The sequence below is a fragment of the Pipistrellus kuhlii genome, unplaced genomic scaffold, assembly GCF_014108245.1.
Source record: "Pipistrellus kuhlii isolate mPipKuh1 unplaced genomic scaffold, mPipKuh1.p scaffold_m20_p_2, whole genome shotgun sequence".
Taxonomy (NCBI): Eukaryota; Metazoa; Chordata; class Mammalia; order Chiroptera; family Vespertilionidae; genus Pipistrellus; species Pipistrellus kuhlii.
The window spans coordinates 28274050-28290764 of record NW_023425515.1 but is presented as its reverse complement, the minus strand read 5'-3'; the positions used below and the strand labels follow the sequence as shown (position 1 = coordinate 28290764).

At 34.6% G+C, this 16715-nt stretch overlaps 1 protein-coding gene across 1 annotated transcript in view; it reads left to right on the top strand.

Moving 5' to 3' along the window:
• The window catches only part of SPATA16 (spermatogenesis associated 16), a 197691-nt gene that overhangs the window by 49522 nt on the left and 131454 nt on the right, over positions 1-16715 (top strand). Inside the window, 1 exon segment of the mRNA XM_036447738.2 lies at positions 968-1113. Coding sequence (XP_036303631.1) covers positions 968-1113 — 146 coding nt within the window.

Here is a 16715-nt window from a genome sequence, read left to right as displayed (position 1 = left end):
GGCAGCTGGTCGATGTTTCTCTCTCATTGATGTTTCTAGCTCTCTATCCCTCTTCCTTCCTCTCGGTGGAAAATCAATAAAATATGTTTTTTTTAAAAGACGTTTTAGAAAGTGAATACTGTGATATAATAGCAAACGAAAAGACACAATAGAAAAGAGCAGAGATGCAGATATCCTGAATAAGGTCCTACACAGAAGGTGGCATTTTTTCTTCCCCATCATCCTTGAGTCGAAGGAACAGTAGAAAATTATGAGGTGGGGTAGAAAGTGCTGATCTACCCTTGTCATGTTATTGACACTTCTTAGTGTTTGGGGTTCTCCAAAAATTTTTATTTATTCTCTATAGTTTATTCATAGTGTCCAGAAACCATTGACTTCCTGGAATTTTTATTAAGAATTCCACATTCTGGCCATGTTTTGCAGATACTGTGGCCTCTGCCAATAAATTCTAATAAATTTTTACTTCTCTTCTTTCAATAACATCCTAGAGAATATGATTCAGACTCAAATTAATCACTGATCATGTTAATGGCTCCTAGGAGTTTACTTCCGATACCTCTTATTATATTAAATCAAACTTGATAGTGTGCTAGATCATTGCTCAGCTGGGTTTTCATAAAAGCACTGGTATTTAATATGATTTATACCTGGTTTTCTGTTAATGTCTTTTCGTATTGTGTGCTTTATTTTTAAAACAGACATTCCTAGCAATTGACACTCCTTTAAAATATATCATACTTATAAAATATTTTACAGGAAGCATTTTACAATAAAATGTGTTACTTATTTTCCATTATAGTCACATAATAGTGAACAGAAACAATTTATTTAATTTATAATCAAAACACTAATATTTTACTTATAGTTTGGTAAAAGTATGTGTACATATATGTGTTTTGCTTATTTAAAAGATAAATTATATCCCAATATTATTAGGATATTTAAAGTATTGTGTGTGTTTTTTAAGCTTTGCAGCAAAGGAGCAGTTCTGGGAAAACCATTTGAAGCATCAGCTGAAGATATCGCAAGTGTGGCAAGTTTTATTGAGACGAAGCTTGTTATATGCTATCTACGGATGAGGAAACCTGACCTTGCTTTGAATCATGCGCATAGGTAAAGTGAAATATTAATAACCACAAGTAAGTACTAACTATGCAAGCAGAGGCTATTCTGTCAACTTGTATTATCAATTCCCATTCCACTTAAAGTTAAAGACAAAACAGAAAAACATTTCCTCATTACTTGAGTTATGTTAAGCTAGACAATCATAGACACCACAAAGGACATTTCAAAACCTAATGAAAGAGCTGTAGCCAGTTTGGCTCAGTGGATAGAGCATCAGCCTGAGGATTGAAGGGTCCCAGGTTCGATTCTGGTCAAGGGCATGTACCTTGGTTGTAGGCACATCCCCAGTAGGGGGGTGCAGGAGGCAGTTGATTGATGTTTCTAACTCTCTATCCTTCTCCCTTCCTCTCTGTAAAAAATCAATAAAATATATTTTCTTTAAAAAACCTAATGAAAGAAATAGACATAAATGACTATTTCATAATGCAGGATAAAATACAAAGACAAATAACTGTGATAGCAAATTTCTGCAGAAAGAAAGGAGGGAGACAATAAAGTAACTAAGGGAGGAGATACTGAAGGATGAGAGGATTTCCAAAATTACACAAAGTATGGAAAATGATGGAAGGGAAACCTGAGAAAAGCTTGAAAGTTCATTGCTTATTTTTTGGTGATAACACAGCTACTCTAAGGACACTACTCAGAGCATGAGAGCTGTCCAAAGGTATGAAACACTTTTTACTATGTCCTTAAAAGTTTCTTCTCTTATATGTTTTTATTACTCTTCGGAACTCTGTATTGTTACATTATCTTGTGACTTCTTAGAATCCCCAGGCATATTTTTTTCTATGAAATTATTCCTCTCTGTGGCCTTTTTCTTAAAAGCCTTGCTCTTCTTCTCCTAGGTAATAATCAGTTTAATCTACATCAAAGATAAAGTGATTCTGTTATGCCTTTCAAATAACTCTTTCCTTAGAATTATGATGTCTCTGTCCCTCCCTGCCTGACTTAGAGCAATTTACCTAGAACATTTGTCTTGTCCATTCTCTGATCTCAGAGCCTATATTCTTTTGGATACAAACAGCAAAACTAATACCGACATGAAAGAAAAATGCCTGCCCTGTTAATAACCACTAGGAAACGTAACCATCAATCATATTATGACCTATTGTGTAAGCAGGAGATCTGCCAGCCTGGTAAAAGTCACTTACAACTCCACATCTACAAAGATGAGAAAGTTCTACCCAAGATTCTTCACAGCCCTGAGGAGACCTCAAGCTTGTAGGCTTAAGATTGACATCAAGAACCTGCAGACAACAAAATCGCTTTGAAATTCACAAGATAACCTGCTTGAAAGATATTTTTCTGAGTAAATAAACTACAGAACCTAAGGCATGTTTTCTTTGACACTGAAAGAAAATTCAGTTCCCTATAGTTTTCAAACCCAGTATCAAGACATATGGCCTGTCCAAGAATTATAATATATTCCACTTCCACTTAAAATAACCAATATTGAAAATGTAACATGTATTTTAGTATGTTAAAGTATTAGGATTTCTGGGCTACTTGGGTGACTTGTGAACATTTTGGGGAAAATATTTGAAATTTGGACTAGCCCATAAAAATCTATAGACATATGTAAGCAATAATTAATTGAAATGCACTAAAAGTAATTATATATCACCTTCTCTATGTCTTTCACTACACATAAACAGGACCACTAACATGGCCTACACTTTAAGAAAAAATATCTCCTGGATAACAGAATGATTTGATGAATTTTCAAAATACTTACAATAATAAAAGGGTAACAATTGGCATGGTCAGGCTAAAATCATATTCAGTGTTATAAGAAATGAACATGGAACAAACATTCCACTAAAATCCAAATTGACCAATGTCACCTCAATAAAATTTAATTTAAAAAAAAAAGAAACAATTGCCCTAGCTGTTTTGGCTCAGTGGATAGAGCATTGGCCTGTGGATTAAAGGGTCCTAGGTTTGATTCTGATTAGGGGCACATGGCCAGGTTGCAGGAATCCCCAGTAGGGGGAATGCAGGAAGCAGCTGATCAGTGATTTTCTCTTATCATTGATGTTTCTATCTCTCCCTCACCCTTTATCTCTGAAATTAATAAAAATAAAAATAAATAAAAAATAAACAGTTAAAACCTATTATTCTTGAGAATACAAGGATTATCTTCAATAAGTTTATTATTTAGACTTAAAAACTTTTATTTTAGAACTAAGACCTTGAAAATTACTGAAGGGAGGATACATAATGCTGAATAGTAAAATCATCTTCCCTATTTGCTGGAATTAACTCTTGTAAATTTTTTTCTGCTTTATAATAATTTCTGCTTCTGTTTATAACTTGAACATTAAGTAAGAAATATAAATCAATAGAGGTTAAACAGTCAATTCATACAATTAATAATGCATCAAATGAAATAAATCATTTTGCTGGGCTTGTCATATTGCGGAACTGCGGAAGTGAGTGCATATAATTCTAATATTAAAATGTTTTCAAAGAGCTCAGATTTAAAAGCAGATATTGAAATACAATCAATGTATTTCTAAATTAATTAGTCAGGATACTCAGTCTATAAATAGCTTACAACCATCAATTATACTCTGAATGCAAAACTTTGCTTTTGTATTATTATCATAATGTGATGATGATTCTAATCATGGATCAAAATATTCCTTTGTGCATTTATTTGCATTTGCTCAAATATCCTTTCCTTAATTTTATGTAAATGTGAAGTGTACAGCATATCTTTCAGAGATTTGTTAACACAAAATTAGCTTAAAACTATCATGTAGTTTTGTTTCTGATAAGAATAAATGCATGTTGTTTTGTCATGTAGAAGACTATGAGAACCATAACTTTACAGTTTTAAGTTCAACAAAGATACATTTTAAACATAATTAGTTTAGTATTGACATTTAAAATATAATACAGTATACAAAGTCTCTGGAAATAATTATTAACAAAAATAGTTTTTGGGTTTTTTTTTTGTTAATTTTTTATTCAAAGTGGCAAACCTGGGCATCTTTTTTTTTTTCTTTTTCACTTTAATTAAAAGTGACACTTGGTGGAGGGAGGAGGGGAGTGACACCTAGATTCACCAGTCAAGTATATCAACACTGTACTGACTTCATTAACTAGTGTCATTATTTATCAGTAGATATTTTGAACATATCAGGCTGATTTCTAATTACTGCTGTTTTATCAAGAGTAAAAATTCTGCTGTAACTTTTTTCCATCACATAATTATATCTTGATGTATATAATTGTAAAGATGCTAATCATGTATGTCACTTTTTTGAATATTTCTTACCATTAGATTTTTGTTTGTTCTTTGTTGCAGAATTTTGATGCCACAATGTGGCAAGCAAGATGAAATACAAATATCAGTTATGTGAAAAAGATTCTATTTTCAAAAAAAATGTATAATGGCAGCATCTACATTAATTCATTCATTCATTCATTCATTCATTCAACAAATAGTTGTTGACTTGCTACCAAGCACCTTGCTAGGCAGTGAGGAGGCAGTTTTAAACAGGAAATATAGGGTATTTATACATAGCAGAAAAATAGCAAAGTTTAAAAATAAATATTAATACATATATGGAGAAAAGAAAGTGATAAATACTATGAAGGAAATAAGCACAATTTCATTTTACAGAGGCAGCACATATATGGAGTCAGAGCACCGAATCTGGAATTTGACTGTTGAGATTCAAATTCTGACTCCTCTACTCAATATTAGTCTAAATTTAATTCTTTACAAAATTGGGTTATAATAATAGTATCTACTTCACAAATACTATCTCACAGGGTTTCAAAAAATTAAATCCAAACCCATGTATTTTTTTTATTCCCGCCCTAAATGAGTTACTGATATTGAACCTACCTTCCTACTATAAAAAACTAGACATAATATATGAGAAAACTGTGTCCAGACATTGGACAATGATCACAGCAGTCCTCTAAACCTTGAGAGAAGGGAAATATACATTGTGAGCCCCACAGTTTTCTCAGCTTTTTACTTGGGTTATTTCCTGCTTTAATTCAGGGAGATGGAAATCAAGTTAAACTACTGTCTTGCTGAGTTGAAGATATAGAGATTAGGATACTGCACTGCCAAAAAAAAGTTGTAATTTATAGGGCAATTGGCAAAGAAGAGGTTGCTATGTAAGGAAGTTATGGTTAGAAGTCTACATGAGGATTTACTACACATTCTTAACCAATGTGAGTAGTGAGACTCATGTAGCAGAGATTACCTACTAAAGGTCTAAGTGGTAAATGGAAATATTAGAGGAGCCTTAGTGCTAGATGATGTTGGAGTACCCATGCAGAGACCTCACTGAGTACCTCAGACATTCACTTGAGACCCCAGAAAGGCCAAGCTTTAAGAGTAATGACCATATCCTCAGAAAGGACTACACCTTAGGATCAAGCTCCAAAGCCCAAGCAGACCTAACCAAATATAGTGATAATAAGTGAATAGAGGATGAGACTCTTAACAGAAAAATTAAAACTGTAGAAAATAATCAAATAGAGATTTTGTATAGGTTAATATGATATCCAAAATTTTTTTTAAAAAATGTACTGATTGACCTTAACATCAATCAATTTAGAGCCTTAGCTGGGTGGCTCAGTTGGTTGGTGTATCGTGCTGATATGCCAAGGTTGTGAGTTCAATCCTTAGTCAGGGCATATATAAGAATCAACCAATGAATGCATAAATAAGTAGAACTACAAGTCTATATTTCTCTCTCAAATCAATTTTTAAAAATCAGATTAGAGATTGCTAAAGATAAATTTAGTGAACCTTAAGACAAATTAATAGAAACTACCCAATATGAAGAACAAGGAGTAAAAAGAGATTTTTAAAAACTAGCCAATGATTCAGTGACCTGTTCTCAAGGACTGTAACAAGCAATCAAGTCTACATGTGATTTAAATCTCAAAGGAAAAGAAAAAGAAAAGGAGTCATAAAAGTAGTTACTAAAAATTTTCCAAATTTGGTTAAAAAAATAAAAAGAAAGAAAGACATTTAGCTCCAACTAGGATAAATACAAACACACACACACAAACACACACACACACACACACACACAAAAAAAAAACATCTAGGAACATCATAATGAAACTTTGAAAAAAAGATGTTTTTCAAAGATGGAGAGAAAATATTGAAGGCAGTAAAATATAAGCAACATATTATATGCAATGGAACAATAATACAAATAACAGGTGACTTTTAATTGGAAATAATGGAGTCCAAAATGCAACAGAACAACTTTAAAGTGATGAGAGAAAAATAAGTGATGTCAAGCCAGAATTCTATATTCAGTAAAAATATTCTTTAAAAAATGAGAGTAAGATAAATATATGTTTATATAAATAAAAGTTTTTTTAATTAACCTTAAGCAGATCTACACTTGGAGAAAAGCTAAAGAAGACATTTCAAGCTGAAGTAAATTACAATAGATTAAAATTTGGATCTACAAAAAGAAATGAGTAGCACTAGAAATGGTAAATAAGTAAATATAAAACACAATTTTCCTTTTCAAAATGTATTTAGAGAAGAATGACTATTTAAAGGAAAATAATAGCATTTTATCATATTATCTAAAGTAAAAACAACCAATAATATAATTACATTATTTCAGTGGGAAATATTGGACCTCAATACCACAAAGGCCCAAGGGAGGGAGCACAAATGAAATTGTATTACTAAGTTTTTTAAAGGAAGTCGTACAATATTAACTCTAAGTGGCCTATGTTAAATTAAGGATGCATGTTATAATCTTTTGAATAGCTAAAAAATATAAAAAGTAGAGCTAGAAAGGCAATAATTTGTTTAAGATTATATACAAAAGAATAAGTAACAAAATAAGTAGGAAAGAAGTAATCAAGTAGGACATTGGAATGTAATAACAAGATAGTAGAGTTGAACCAAACCATATTCATAATTGCATTTATCATACATTAATTAAACACTGCATTTAAAAGTCAGTGGATTTCCAATCTAGATTACATAAAAAGAATCAACTATTTTCAACTATTTATATAATAAAAAAGAATAGGTTTAAGGGGGAAAATTATATACCATACAGTAACCATTAAAACCTGTGTTTATGTCAGTTTTGCCTATGTTAAATATCAAAGTGGACCTCAGGAAAGGGGTACTATCAGAGAGTAAAATAATGCCCAATAAGATATCTAGAAAGTCCTTTCAAATACTTGGAAATTAAATGATAAGAATCAAAATAAATATGAGTCAAGTGTAAAAAACTAAAATAACCAAAGGCATGGGTTTGAATCTTGCTTCATCACTTACTAGCCTTGAATTTCACAAGTAACTTCCTTTTGCCTCAGTTTTCTCACCTTTAAATCTACATAAGTTGCTTAAAGCTATCCCTGTATCTCAAACTATATTGGATTTGTATTTTATTTCAGTCTCAACAACAACAAATATAGATTCTTTTCAATGGCAATAATACCAATAAATTAAACATATGCATAGAGGAAACTAGTCTTGTTTTTTAAATATGTTTTTATTGATTTTTAGAGAGAGAAGAAGGGAAATGGAGAGAAAGAAAGAGAAACATCAACGAGGGAGAGAAACATTGATTGGCTGCCTCCCACACACACCCTAACAGGGGAGCAAGCCTGCAACTTGGACATGTGCCTTGACCAGGAATTGAACTGGTGACCTTTGGTGCATGGATGATAACAACCTGGCCAGGACAGAGGAAATTATTATTTTTAAAATACCCTTTGAGAACCCCAAAAGATACTCCATTAAGTAGACAATTTGAAAACTCCTATGAAAATACAACTTTTGGGACCTTATTTTCCACAACTTTGAGAACACTTAAAATGCTTAGGGGAGATATGAACTTCAAACATTACAGATATTTGTGAGATTTGTTTTTTGGGTGTAATTTTTAAATTGATTTTAAAGAGAAAGAGGAAGGGAGAGAGATCCTAAAACTAGATTGGATTCCTTAAGTTGCCTGTCCAAGTAGCAAAATATGTGATTAAAAAGCTCATACTCTTTATATTAAGTACTAGAGGCCTGGTGCATTAAAATTCATGCACTGGAGGGGGTATCCCTCAGCCCAGCCCAGCCCCTCTCACAGTACAGGAGACCTCAGGGGCAGGAGGCAATCCCGCAATCAGAGGAAGGCAACGCCTCTGCTGCTGCCACTGCTGGCAGCACAAGCCTTGGCTGGCTCTGGTTATCTGTGCCTCAGGAGGCCCTGAGCATCTGGGCAGCCACCATCCAAGGCTTGCCTGTGCCTCAAGTCGGTCCTGGGCAGCTGGGAAGCCACCATCTGAGGCTTGCCTGTGCCTTGGCCTGCCCTGGTCGGCTGGGGAGCCAGGGAGACTGGGGGGGACTTTGGAGTCAGGCATGCACCTGCCACCCTGGTGGGGCTGAGGGACTGGGCGCCAATATCTTGTGGCTGTGGGCGCTGTCATCTTTGAGGGTGTGGCAGTCAATTAGCATATTCCCTCCTTATTGGCTGTGGGTGCTACCATCTTTGTGACAGCGAGACAGTCAATTAGCATATTCTCTATTAGCTAGGATATAAACTTTCATGATTATATATTTTTTAAAATATATTTTATTTATCTTTCACAGAGCAGAGGGGAGAGGGATAGAGAGCTAGAAACATCGATGAGAGAGATACATCGACCAGCTGCCTCTTGCACACCCCCCACTGGGGATGTGCCTGCAACCAATGTACATGCCCTTGACCGGAATCGAATCTGGGACCCCTCAGTCCACAGACCGACGCTCTATCCACTGAGCCAAACCAGTTTCGGCTCATGATTATATTTTAATATTTTCATTATACAGAGCTTGCAATAGATTGATTAAAATGATTCCACTCACAGGATTTTTATATTGTCTCCATTATACAATGCCATTCATTCCATGGCTTTTCAGCCAAACATGTCATCTTGTACATTTATATTCAAATTGACTGCATTTTAATTTATAATCATCTTGCTTGTGTTATGTCTCATCCTGGCTTCCACTCTTTCTCTTCTAACAATTTAGTTTAGTCTTATCTCTGAGGTCAGTATCCATTTGGCTTTTATCTTTCCTTCCCATTAACTTGTTAATATAAAATTGATTTATCCTATATAATAAAGAGATAATATGCAAATTGGCCCTCATGCCCTCACACAAGATGGCGTCCCCATGTGGTCAAAAATGGCGGGCAGGGGAGGTCAGGTAAGGATGATCAGGCAGGCAAGGGAGAGCAATTAGGGGTGACTGGGCTGGCAGGGCAGGGAAGTTGGGGGTGACTGGGCTGGCAGGGGAGGACAGTTGGGGGTGACCAGGCCTGCAGGGGAGGGCTATTGAGGGTTAAAGGGTAGGCAGGAGAAGGCAGTTAGGGGCAATCAGGCCAGCAGGGGATCAGTTAGATGTCAATCAAGCTGTAGGGGAGTAGTTAGGGGATGATCAGACTGGCAGGCAGAAGCAGTTAGGGGGAGTCAGGCACGCGGGCAGATAAGTAGTTGGGAGCCAGCAGTCCCAGATTGTGAGAGAGATATCAGACATCCCCCAAGGGGTCCCAGATTGGAAAGGGTTCAGGCTGGGCTGAGGGACACACACACACACACACACACACACACACACACACACTGTAAACAAATTTCATGCACTGGGCCTCTAGTAAATAAGAAAGCAGTATATTAATGAAATAGAGTGATATTCTTATGCAGCAATGCACCTGTCTGTCTTTAGAAGGTAAATCTACTAGTTCTTGTTGGTTTGTTCCCCTGTTTTTTATTTCCCTGTGTTTCTTGGAAAACAGTGCAAAGGGTGCTAACATGCCTTTAGGAAATGTCCATTTTGATCCAATCCTCAAGATCGCAAGTTAGCTTCACAGACACTCCTCAGTGTGGATCTATTCCTATGTCACTGTAAGATTATTCTACTAAACAAATGACTTAGCCTTTCTGCAGCTTCTTCCTCTGTAAATTCTCACTGGGGCAGTAAAAGCATTCATGGACTTGAAATGTTATAAAATATGTCAGTTGGTTGGCCTGGGATAAGTAAAAATGAAAGGCAATATGTTTGTATCTACTTCCTGTAAGGTTCAAAATTTCCCAGAATTAATTCTGCAAATACAAATAAAGAAAGGGAGCTGTGAATTTCCTTGTAATGTGATTATATAAAGGTTCAGCAAGTAAAGGTCTGGGTTTAAATCCCTGCAACATCACTGATTAGCCTTTACTTTCACAAGTCACTTAACTTCAGCTCTGCATTTCTGAACAAGGGAAAATGACAGTATCTCCCATTTGACCCACTTGCAACGGGGTCAAATGATAGTATAGATGGGGAAATGCTTTGCAAGTGGGAAATATTTGTGCAAATCTTAACTTTAAGGTCGATATTATGTGTATTTTCAAAGACTCAGGTGACCAACCTGAAATTCTACAAGAATTGGCAACATAGTACTGGCCTCCACTAACATTTTTGCAAATCCTGGGTTTGTACTGTTACTGCTGTATTTATCTAAACTCTCCTTCATTTCCTCTTCTGTTGTTATGGCAAGAATTCTTCATGTTTATCCTCTTTCAGGCCTGTGACTTTTCCTTATTTTTCACAGAAGTCTGAAGAGCAGCCGTATGTTAAGTTGTAACACCTTTAGTTTGAAAATAAAAGCCTCCTTGATGGCACTGCCTATAACTTTGCTCACAGGTTAGTGTGACATGCATTCCTTATGAGTCTTCCTCACTGGAGAAAATGCAGACCATGTGCCCTTCCCAGTTACCTGGGGCAAAATAATTTTGTAGTTGGATATAAATGTTCTTATAATATTACCAAGCATTAAGCTTTTGTTAGCAAATGTGGCTTTCACACAGAAAACAGTTGATTTCACTGTAAGAGATTATCAGATAAAAGAAGTCTAATATTATAACATTCCTATATGTTTAACCTCAATCTTTTTGCTTTCTTAGACTTTTAGTTTCTGTAAGCTTCCTTTGTAGAATCTGTTCAACACAGATAGGCTCTGATGAAGTCTGTCTTGCTTTTTATGGAAAGAAAATAATGTGAGAATCATATATATAGCCCAAAAAGGGAAGGGGTATTTTGGTTTTAGGAGAGAGATTAAAAGGATGGGGTGATATAATGCAAATTATTAAACAAGCATGTCTTATGTGCCTCTTTATCTTCATCTATACAGTTAGTGCCTTCATACCAGTCTTACTATTTACTTAGCCTCAAATTGGTCTTATGACCCCATTATATTTTTAAGCATTATTGAAGATGTCAAGGAGCTTTTTCTTTATGTGTGTTATATCTGTAAATATTTATCACATTAGAAATTAAAATGTAGAAATTTTAAAATACTTTTTCATTTAAAAATAATAAGCCCATTACATGTTAACATAAAACATATATTTTATGAAAAATAACACTATTTTCAAAAAGTACATATATAGGAGAAGCATTGTTTTACATGTTTGTAAATTTGTTCATGTGTGGCATTATAAAAGAAAACTGGGTTATCATATCTGATTCTGCATTCAATCTGTTGCAAAATGGTTGAATAATATGAAGAAAAATCTAGTCTGACACAAATGTATCATTGGAAAGAGGAAGATGATGTTAATGAACTTTTTAAATAATTCTGAATATTCTTCTTTGAAAATAACACCAAGATTTATCAAGTGGTAATTTCTTAAAGATTAATTGCAATATGGAATCTGAAACTATATCAACCAATTTGTACTCTCGTTACACTAAAAGCCTTTTGGTCCCCTTACACTTTGAATGGATTGTTTATCCATGCACGAGTCAGTGACATTATATCTTTATTATTTGGAAAATAATGCATCATTTGCAGGTTTCTCTTATGCAGAATTCAATTATGCAATAGTAGATTTACAAAATTGCATGTTAATTTCACCAATCTCATCAGAAAAGTCTTCAAGCATTGGGTGGCTGTCAAACTCACAGTGAGAGATACAAGTTATTCAAAATTCTAATTTTACTTGAAAGTTCAACCTTTTATCGCTGGCAATAAATACTGCCAGTTGTGTTCCTTTAAGTGACAGGCACACTTATTTTATTTTCGAGAAATGTCTGCCAAATTCCAAGTCTGATCAGCAGAGTCTGTTAGTTGTTCTTCCCAGTAAAACATGACGATATTCTCTGGAAACAGTGACTAAGCCAGCTTACAAATGCAAACACCGGCACAAGTGCTTTCTTTGAGACCACTGTCACACTTTGTTATGCCGGAGAGAAGTGCCTTATACATATGTCCCATCTAGTCATGCCAAATAGGAGAAAGACATGTGTGTACTCAAGGGTTGATTTTTATATATTTTTGGAAGGGAGTGTATTCAGTTGGTGAAGAATGTACCGCTACATTTCCAGAACAGTTTGCTATAACTGATTTGATTCCTGAGAAAGAACCTGCAGTTTTACCCACCATGGCTTTTTCAACATCAGGGCCAATGTCAACACAGTAAAGAAGGAAAATAATATCTTAATATCATCATCATAATAATAATATTGTGAGCCCCCTGCAAGTGTCTAGGAACCCTTGAGAATCTGCAAGCCACACTTGGAGAACCACTCAACTACCCTGTTTCCCCGAAAATAAGACAGTGTCTTATATTAATTTTTTCTCCCAAAGTTGCACTAGGTCTTATTTTCAGGGGATGTCTTATCTTTCCATGTGCTAGGTCTTATTTTCAGAGGATGTCTTATTTTCGGGGAAACACGGTAGTTCATAGTGTCCTTTGTATCTTACCATTGCTTGTATTTCTCATCTTTCTTCAGATTGTTGCAGTGACTATCTTTTTTAAAAAAATTGTTTCCATCATGTGCTTGCTTAGTAAGCTTTGAAGCATTAGTAATTTCTTCTATAATGTTAAAAATCCTTTACCTAATGAACAGATTCTTAATAGACTCCTGCCTTCCCCTCTACTCAGTTTTATTACTTTAGCCAGGCAAATGCACACAGTTTTTAATACGTTTTGCCATCCTCTGTCACCAAGTCATTTGGGGGCCACTTTTCCATTTTGGGCTTTCTACCGCTCTTCCCTAATTGTGACCGTTTCAAAGTGCAGCTCAAAATTCACTTCCTCCTGATTTGGTTCCAAGTTTTATATGTTCCCATCATTGCAGACCCTTTCCCCAAATCTTTTGTTTTTCCCATCTCCTTTGCATGCATCTCACAAAGTAGCTGTTTCCAGTTTCAGTGCATTTATTGTTGGTTATGTATGGACTTTTATGGTTTTTCACAACTGGGTTAGTACTTCTGTTTGGGAGATAGCTGCTTATTGTCTTACATAGATTTTTAAACACAATATGTATGATATGTGCTATTGCCATTATGTTCACAGAAATGGCAGGAAGTTTAAAGCTATTCAGGAAATGTATTCTTTGCAAAGATACTTTATTTGGTACAAGTCACAACAGGTTGCAACTCAATACTTTGAGCCAAAGAGGATAGAATGTCAAAATGGGAGATTGAGTTAACTTTGTCAGTAAAGAAAGGATTAAAAAACACATTCAAAAACTCCCTGTGTTTCAAAAGGAAACCATTAACCTTCTCATTTACACAATTTGTAATTAATAGATGTTCCTAATTAGAGTCACTTTGAATAATGGTAATTTGGTTTATAACTAAACATGGAATCCAATAATGAGAGCTTTCTCCATAATTAAAGTCCTTATCTAATTCAAATTTTGATTTAAAGTTCCAAACTATTGTCCATAATCTAGGGGTTTAGCCAGAATGGACACTGTATACATAAATACAATGCCCATTGTGGCATACCCCTGCCAATTATGTTTATTCAACAAAGGGAAATCACAGATAATTATCTGAAATCCAGATGTTCCACAAATCCTAAGTTACATTAACATTTCTCCCTGGTTAGGGACTACAGTGAGCTCATGGTAGGTAAAATATTGTTATCTAGATGTCATTTATTAGTCTCCAAACCAAAATAATAATAATAATAATAATAATAATAATAATATGAGCAATTTTAGTACTTGATAATATACAAATAGTTTTGATTTTGCTATAAAAATTCCTTTAATTCTAAAAGAAATAAGCATCTTATTTCATTGTCCTAGGAAACTATCTACTAGTAGTCATTACAATTTATTTCAATTCACTTTAAAGGTTCATACCTAATTGCCCATTGAAGGTAGCATAAAGAATAATAGAATGCAATAAGACATTTATTTCCACACAATAGGGCTACTCAAAGTACTAATTTTGTATTTACCATTCTGGCTCTTTAAAAACTGTACAGTGTCTGGAACATGGTCATACTTAATTATAGCTGAATGAATCATCAGTTCTGGTAGGTTAGGACAGAGGGGAATGTATTAATTATGCTTTTCAAAGTAATCATTCCAAAATGCATCCCACCCAAGTAACACAGAGAATGGAAGAAATGTGATATTTGTCAAGCTGTTCTTGAACCACCAACCATCGCTGATCCACCTTCTCCTCCTCAGTGTCACACAGACAGATGAAATGGCTTTACATCCAGATCTTTGGTTTCTGAATCTTGATAGCTTTTCTACAAGAGAGTTGATAGCTGGTATTTGGTTCATGGATCCTGAAGAAAAGATAACAGAGACAACACTATTATTTTTTTTAAGAGAAAAATGTCAAGAACGAAAAATGAAAATGTCAAAAGATAGGTTGATATACTGTATTACTTAACAACTGTTTTGTTGGGAGAACTGACCAAGTGATTTACTAACAGCTTTTACTGGACAGCCTTTGGATTACAATGTAGATGAAAAATAAGTGGGGATTCATTTCATTTTTATTCTATCCAGACATTTGACAGATGGAGAAAAAAGATGGGAAAACACAATTAGAGTCTACGAACATGTGGGGTTTTCAAAGTATGAAAAACAATTTTGTATTTTGAATTTTTCTCGAAGACCCTCCTTATCGATCTCTATCTCTGTATCCTTTAGTTGCATAAACTGCCTTTCATTCCTGACCACATCTGCATACAGTTAGGGATTAGGAGATTGTGTAAACCTGACACCCAACTGGGATATAGGTTCAGAAATCAGTGGAGAGAAGCCTTTGATAGATTCGGGTCACAATAGGTGTAGATCTCAATGGAGAATCTTAGATAAGATTAGGGTCCCTGGTGGCTCCTTTTGAAGAGTGTGTTCCATCTCTCAGTAACATTGTCTTATTCCAAAAGCATTCATTTAGTGCCCATTATGTGTTAAGTATGTGCTAGGTGCTGCACATATAAAGATAATTTTGCTGAGCATTACTTTCTATTATGGAGAGGTCTCCAATGGATACAGAGTAATTAAGTAAAAAAAAAAAAAAAAAAAAAAGTAAAAGAAATGTAGAGAAAATGAAATGTTCCCAATTGCTTACAAAGGTATTTACTTCATACTTCTAAAGATCCAGCAGCATGTCATACTTTTTTTGGTGATTATTTTATGTATAGGAACTGATGATATTCGTGTTTTTGGAAGATACTGAAGACTATGTGGCTTCCTTCTCAAGTTTCCTATTTCTTGGTATTGATGGCCCATTAAGTTTATTATTTGAATTTTAAGCTTCATTTTATTTTTCTAAACAAAGAAATCTCAAACTCAAAATCTAAAGTAAAATATACTTAAACATAGACCCTAATCATTCTTTAATGTGCATTTATTCTAACTCTTTAAAGAAGACAGACAATATAACATCTCCCCTCTACGTATTTTTCAGTATTGTGACAATATAGCAATTTTTAAAGTATTTATCTGATTGACTCTTGGCCATGTCAAGAAATAAGCTATTTGCTGTTCCATTGAATAATTCATATTTTTCACATTTAATGTTTTACACATAAAATTAATTATAGCTGGGAGAGGCAAAACACCAGGGGTGATATTTGAATTACTCCCCTATGTAGCTTCTTCTCTAAACTTGTTTCCTTCTGTGCCATGCACATGCTGGGATCTCAAGAAATTTGTGAGAATTATTTCTTCTTGCTGTTTCTCTAAAGAGCTAGGTTTTACTTTTATGCTTTTTGCAAAAACATACTCTGCTACTGTTTTGGCAGAGCTATATGCTTTATTCAACAACAATCTACTGTAATTTTCTCATTTCAAAAACCAGTGCCCTTAATTCTAATTTTATGCTCTAATACTTTATAAAGTAGTTCAATTTTTCCCATGTAAATTAAATCGGGTCATTCTATTGTTCTGTCTTGCTTGTCAATGTAAGATATTTAAAGTGAGCAATGGTCTTCTCAGTTATTCTCAATAAGTTGAAGACTGTTATACTTTATGTTAGCTTTTAATTCCAATCATCAATCTTTTGCAGTGAACTGAGTGACCAAGTAAGACGGAAACAGTAAGATTTTACTGAAATCTTGTGTAGTGTCGGCAGTATTGCATAAGTTCCCTTTATATTCCCATTTCTTCCACCTACCCAGAATTTTGGTTACTAGATTGAGATTTAATATTATGCCAACAACCCATGCTGAAAGAAGCTCTAAAAGGCAACCGTATGGAACACTTTCTGAGTTTTCTGCAAATCTGTTACTGAGGACAGATTGTTTCATTCCAGGGCATCTTTGGAGAAGGTGATCGTTCTGATTATACTACAAGA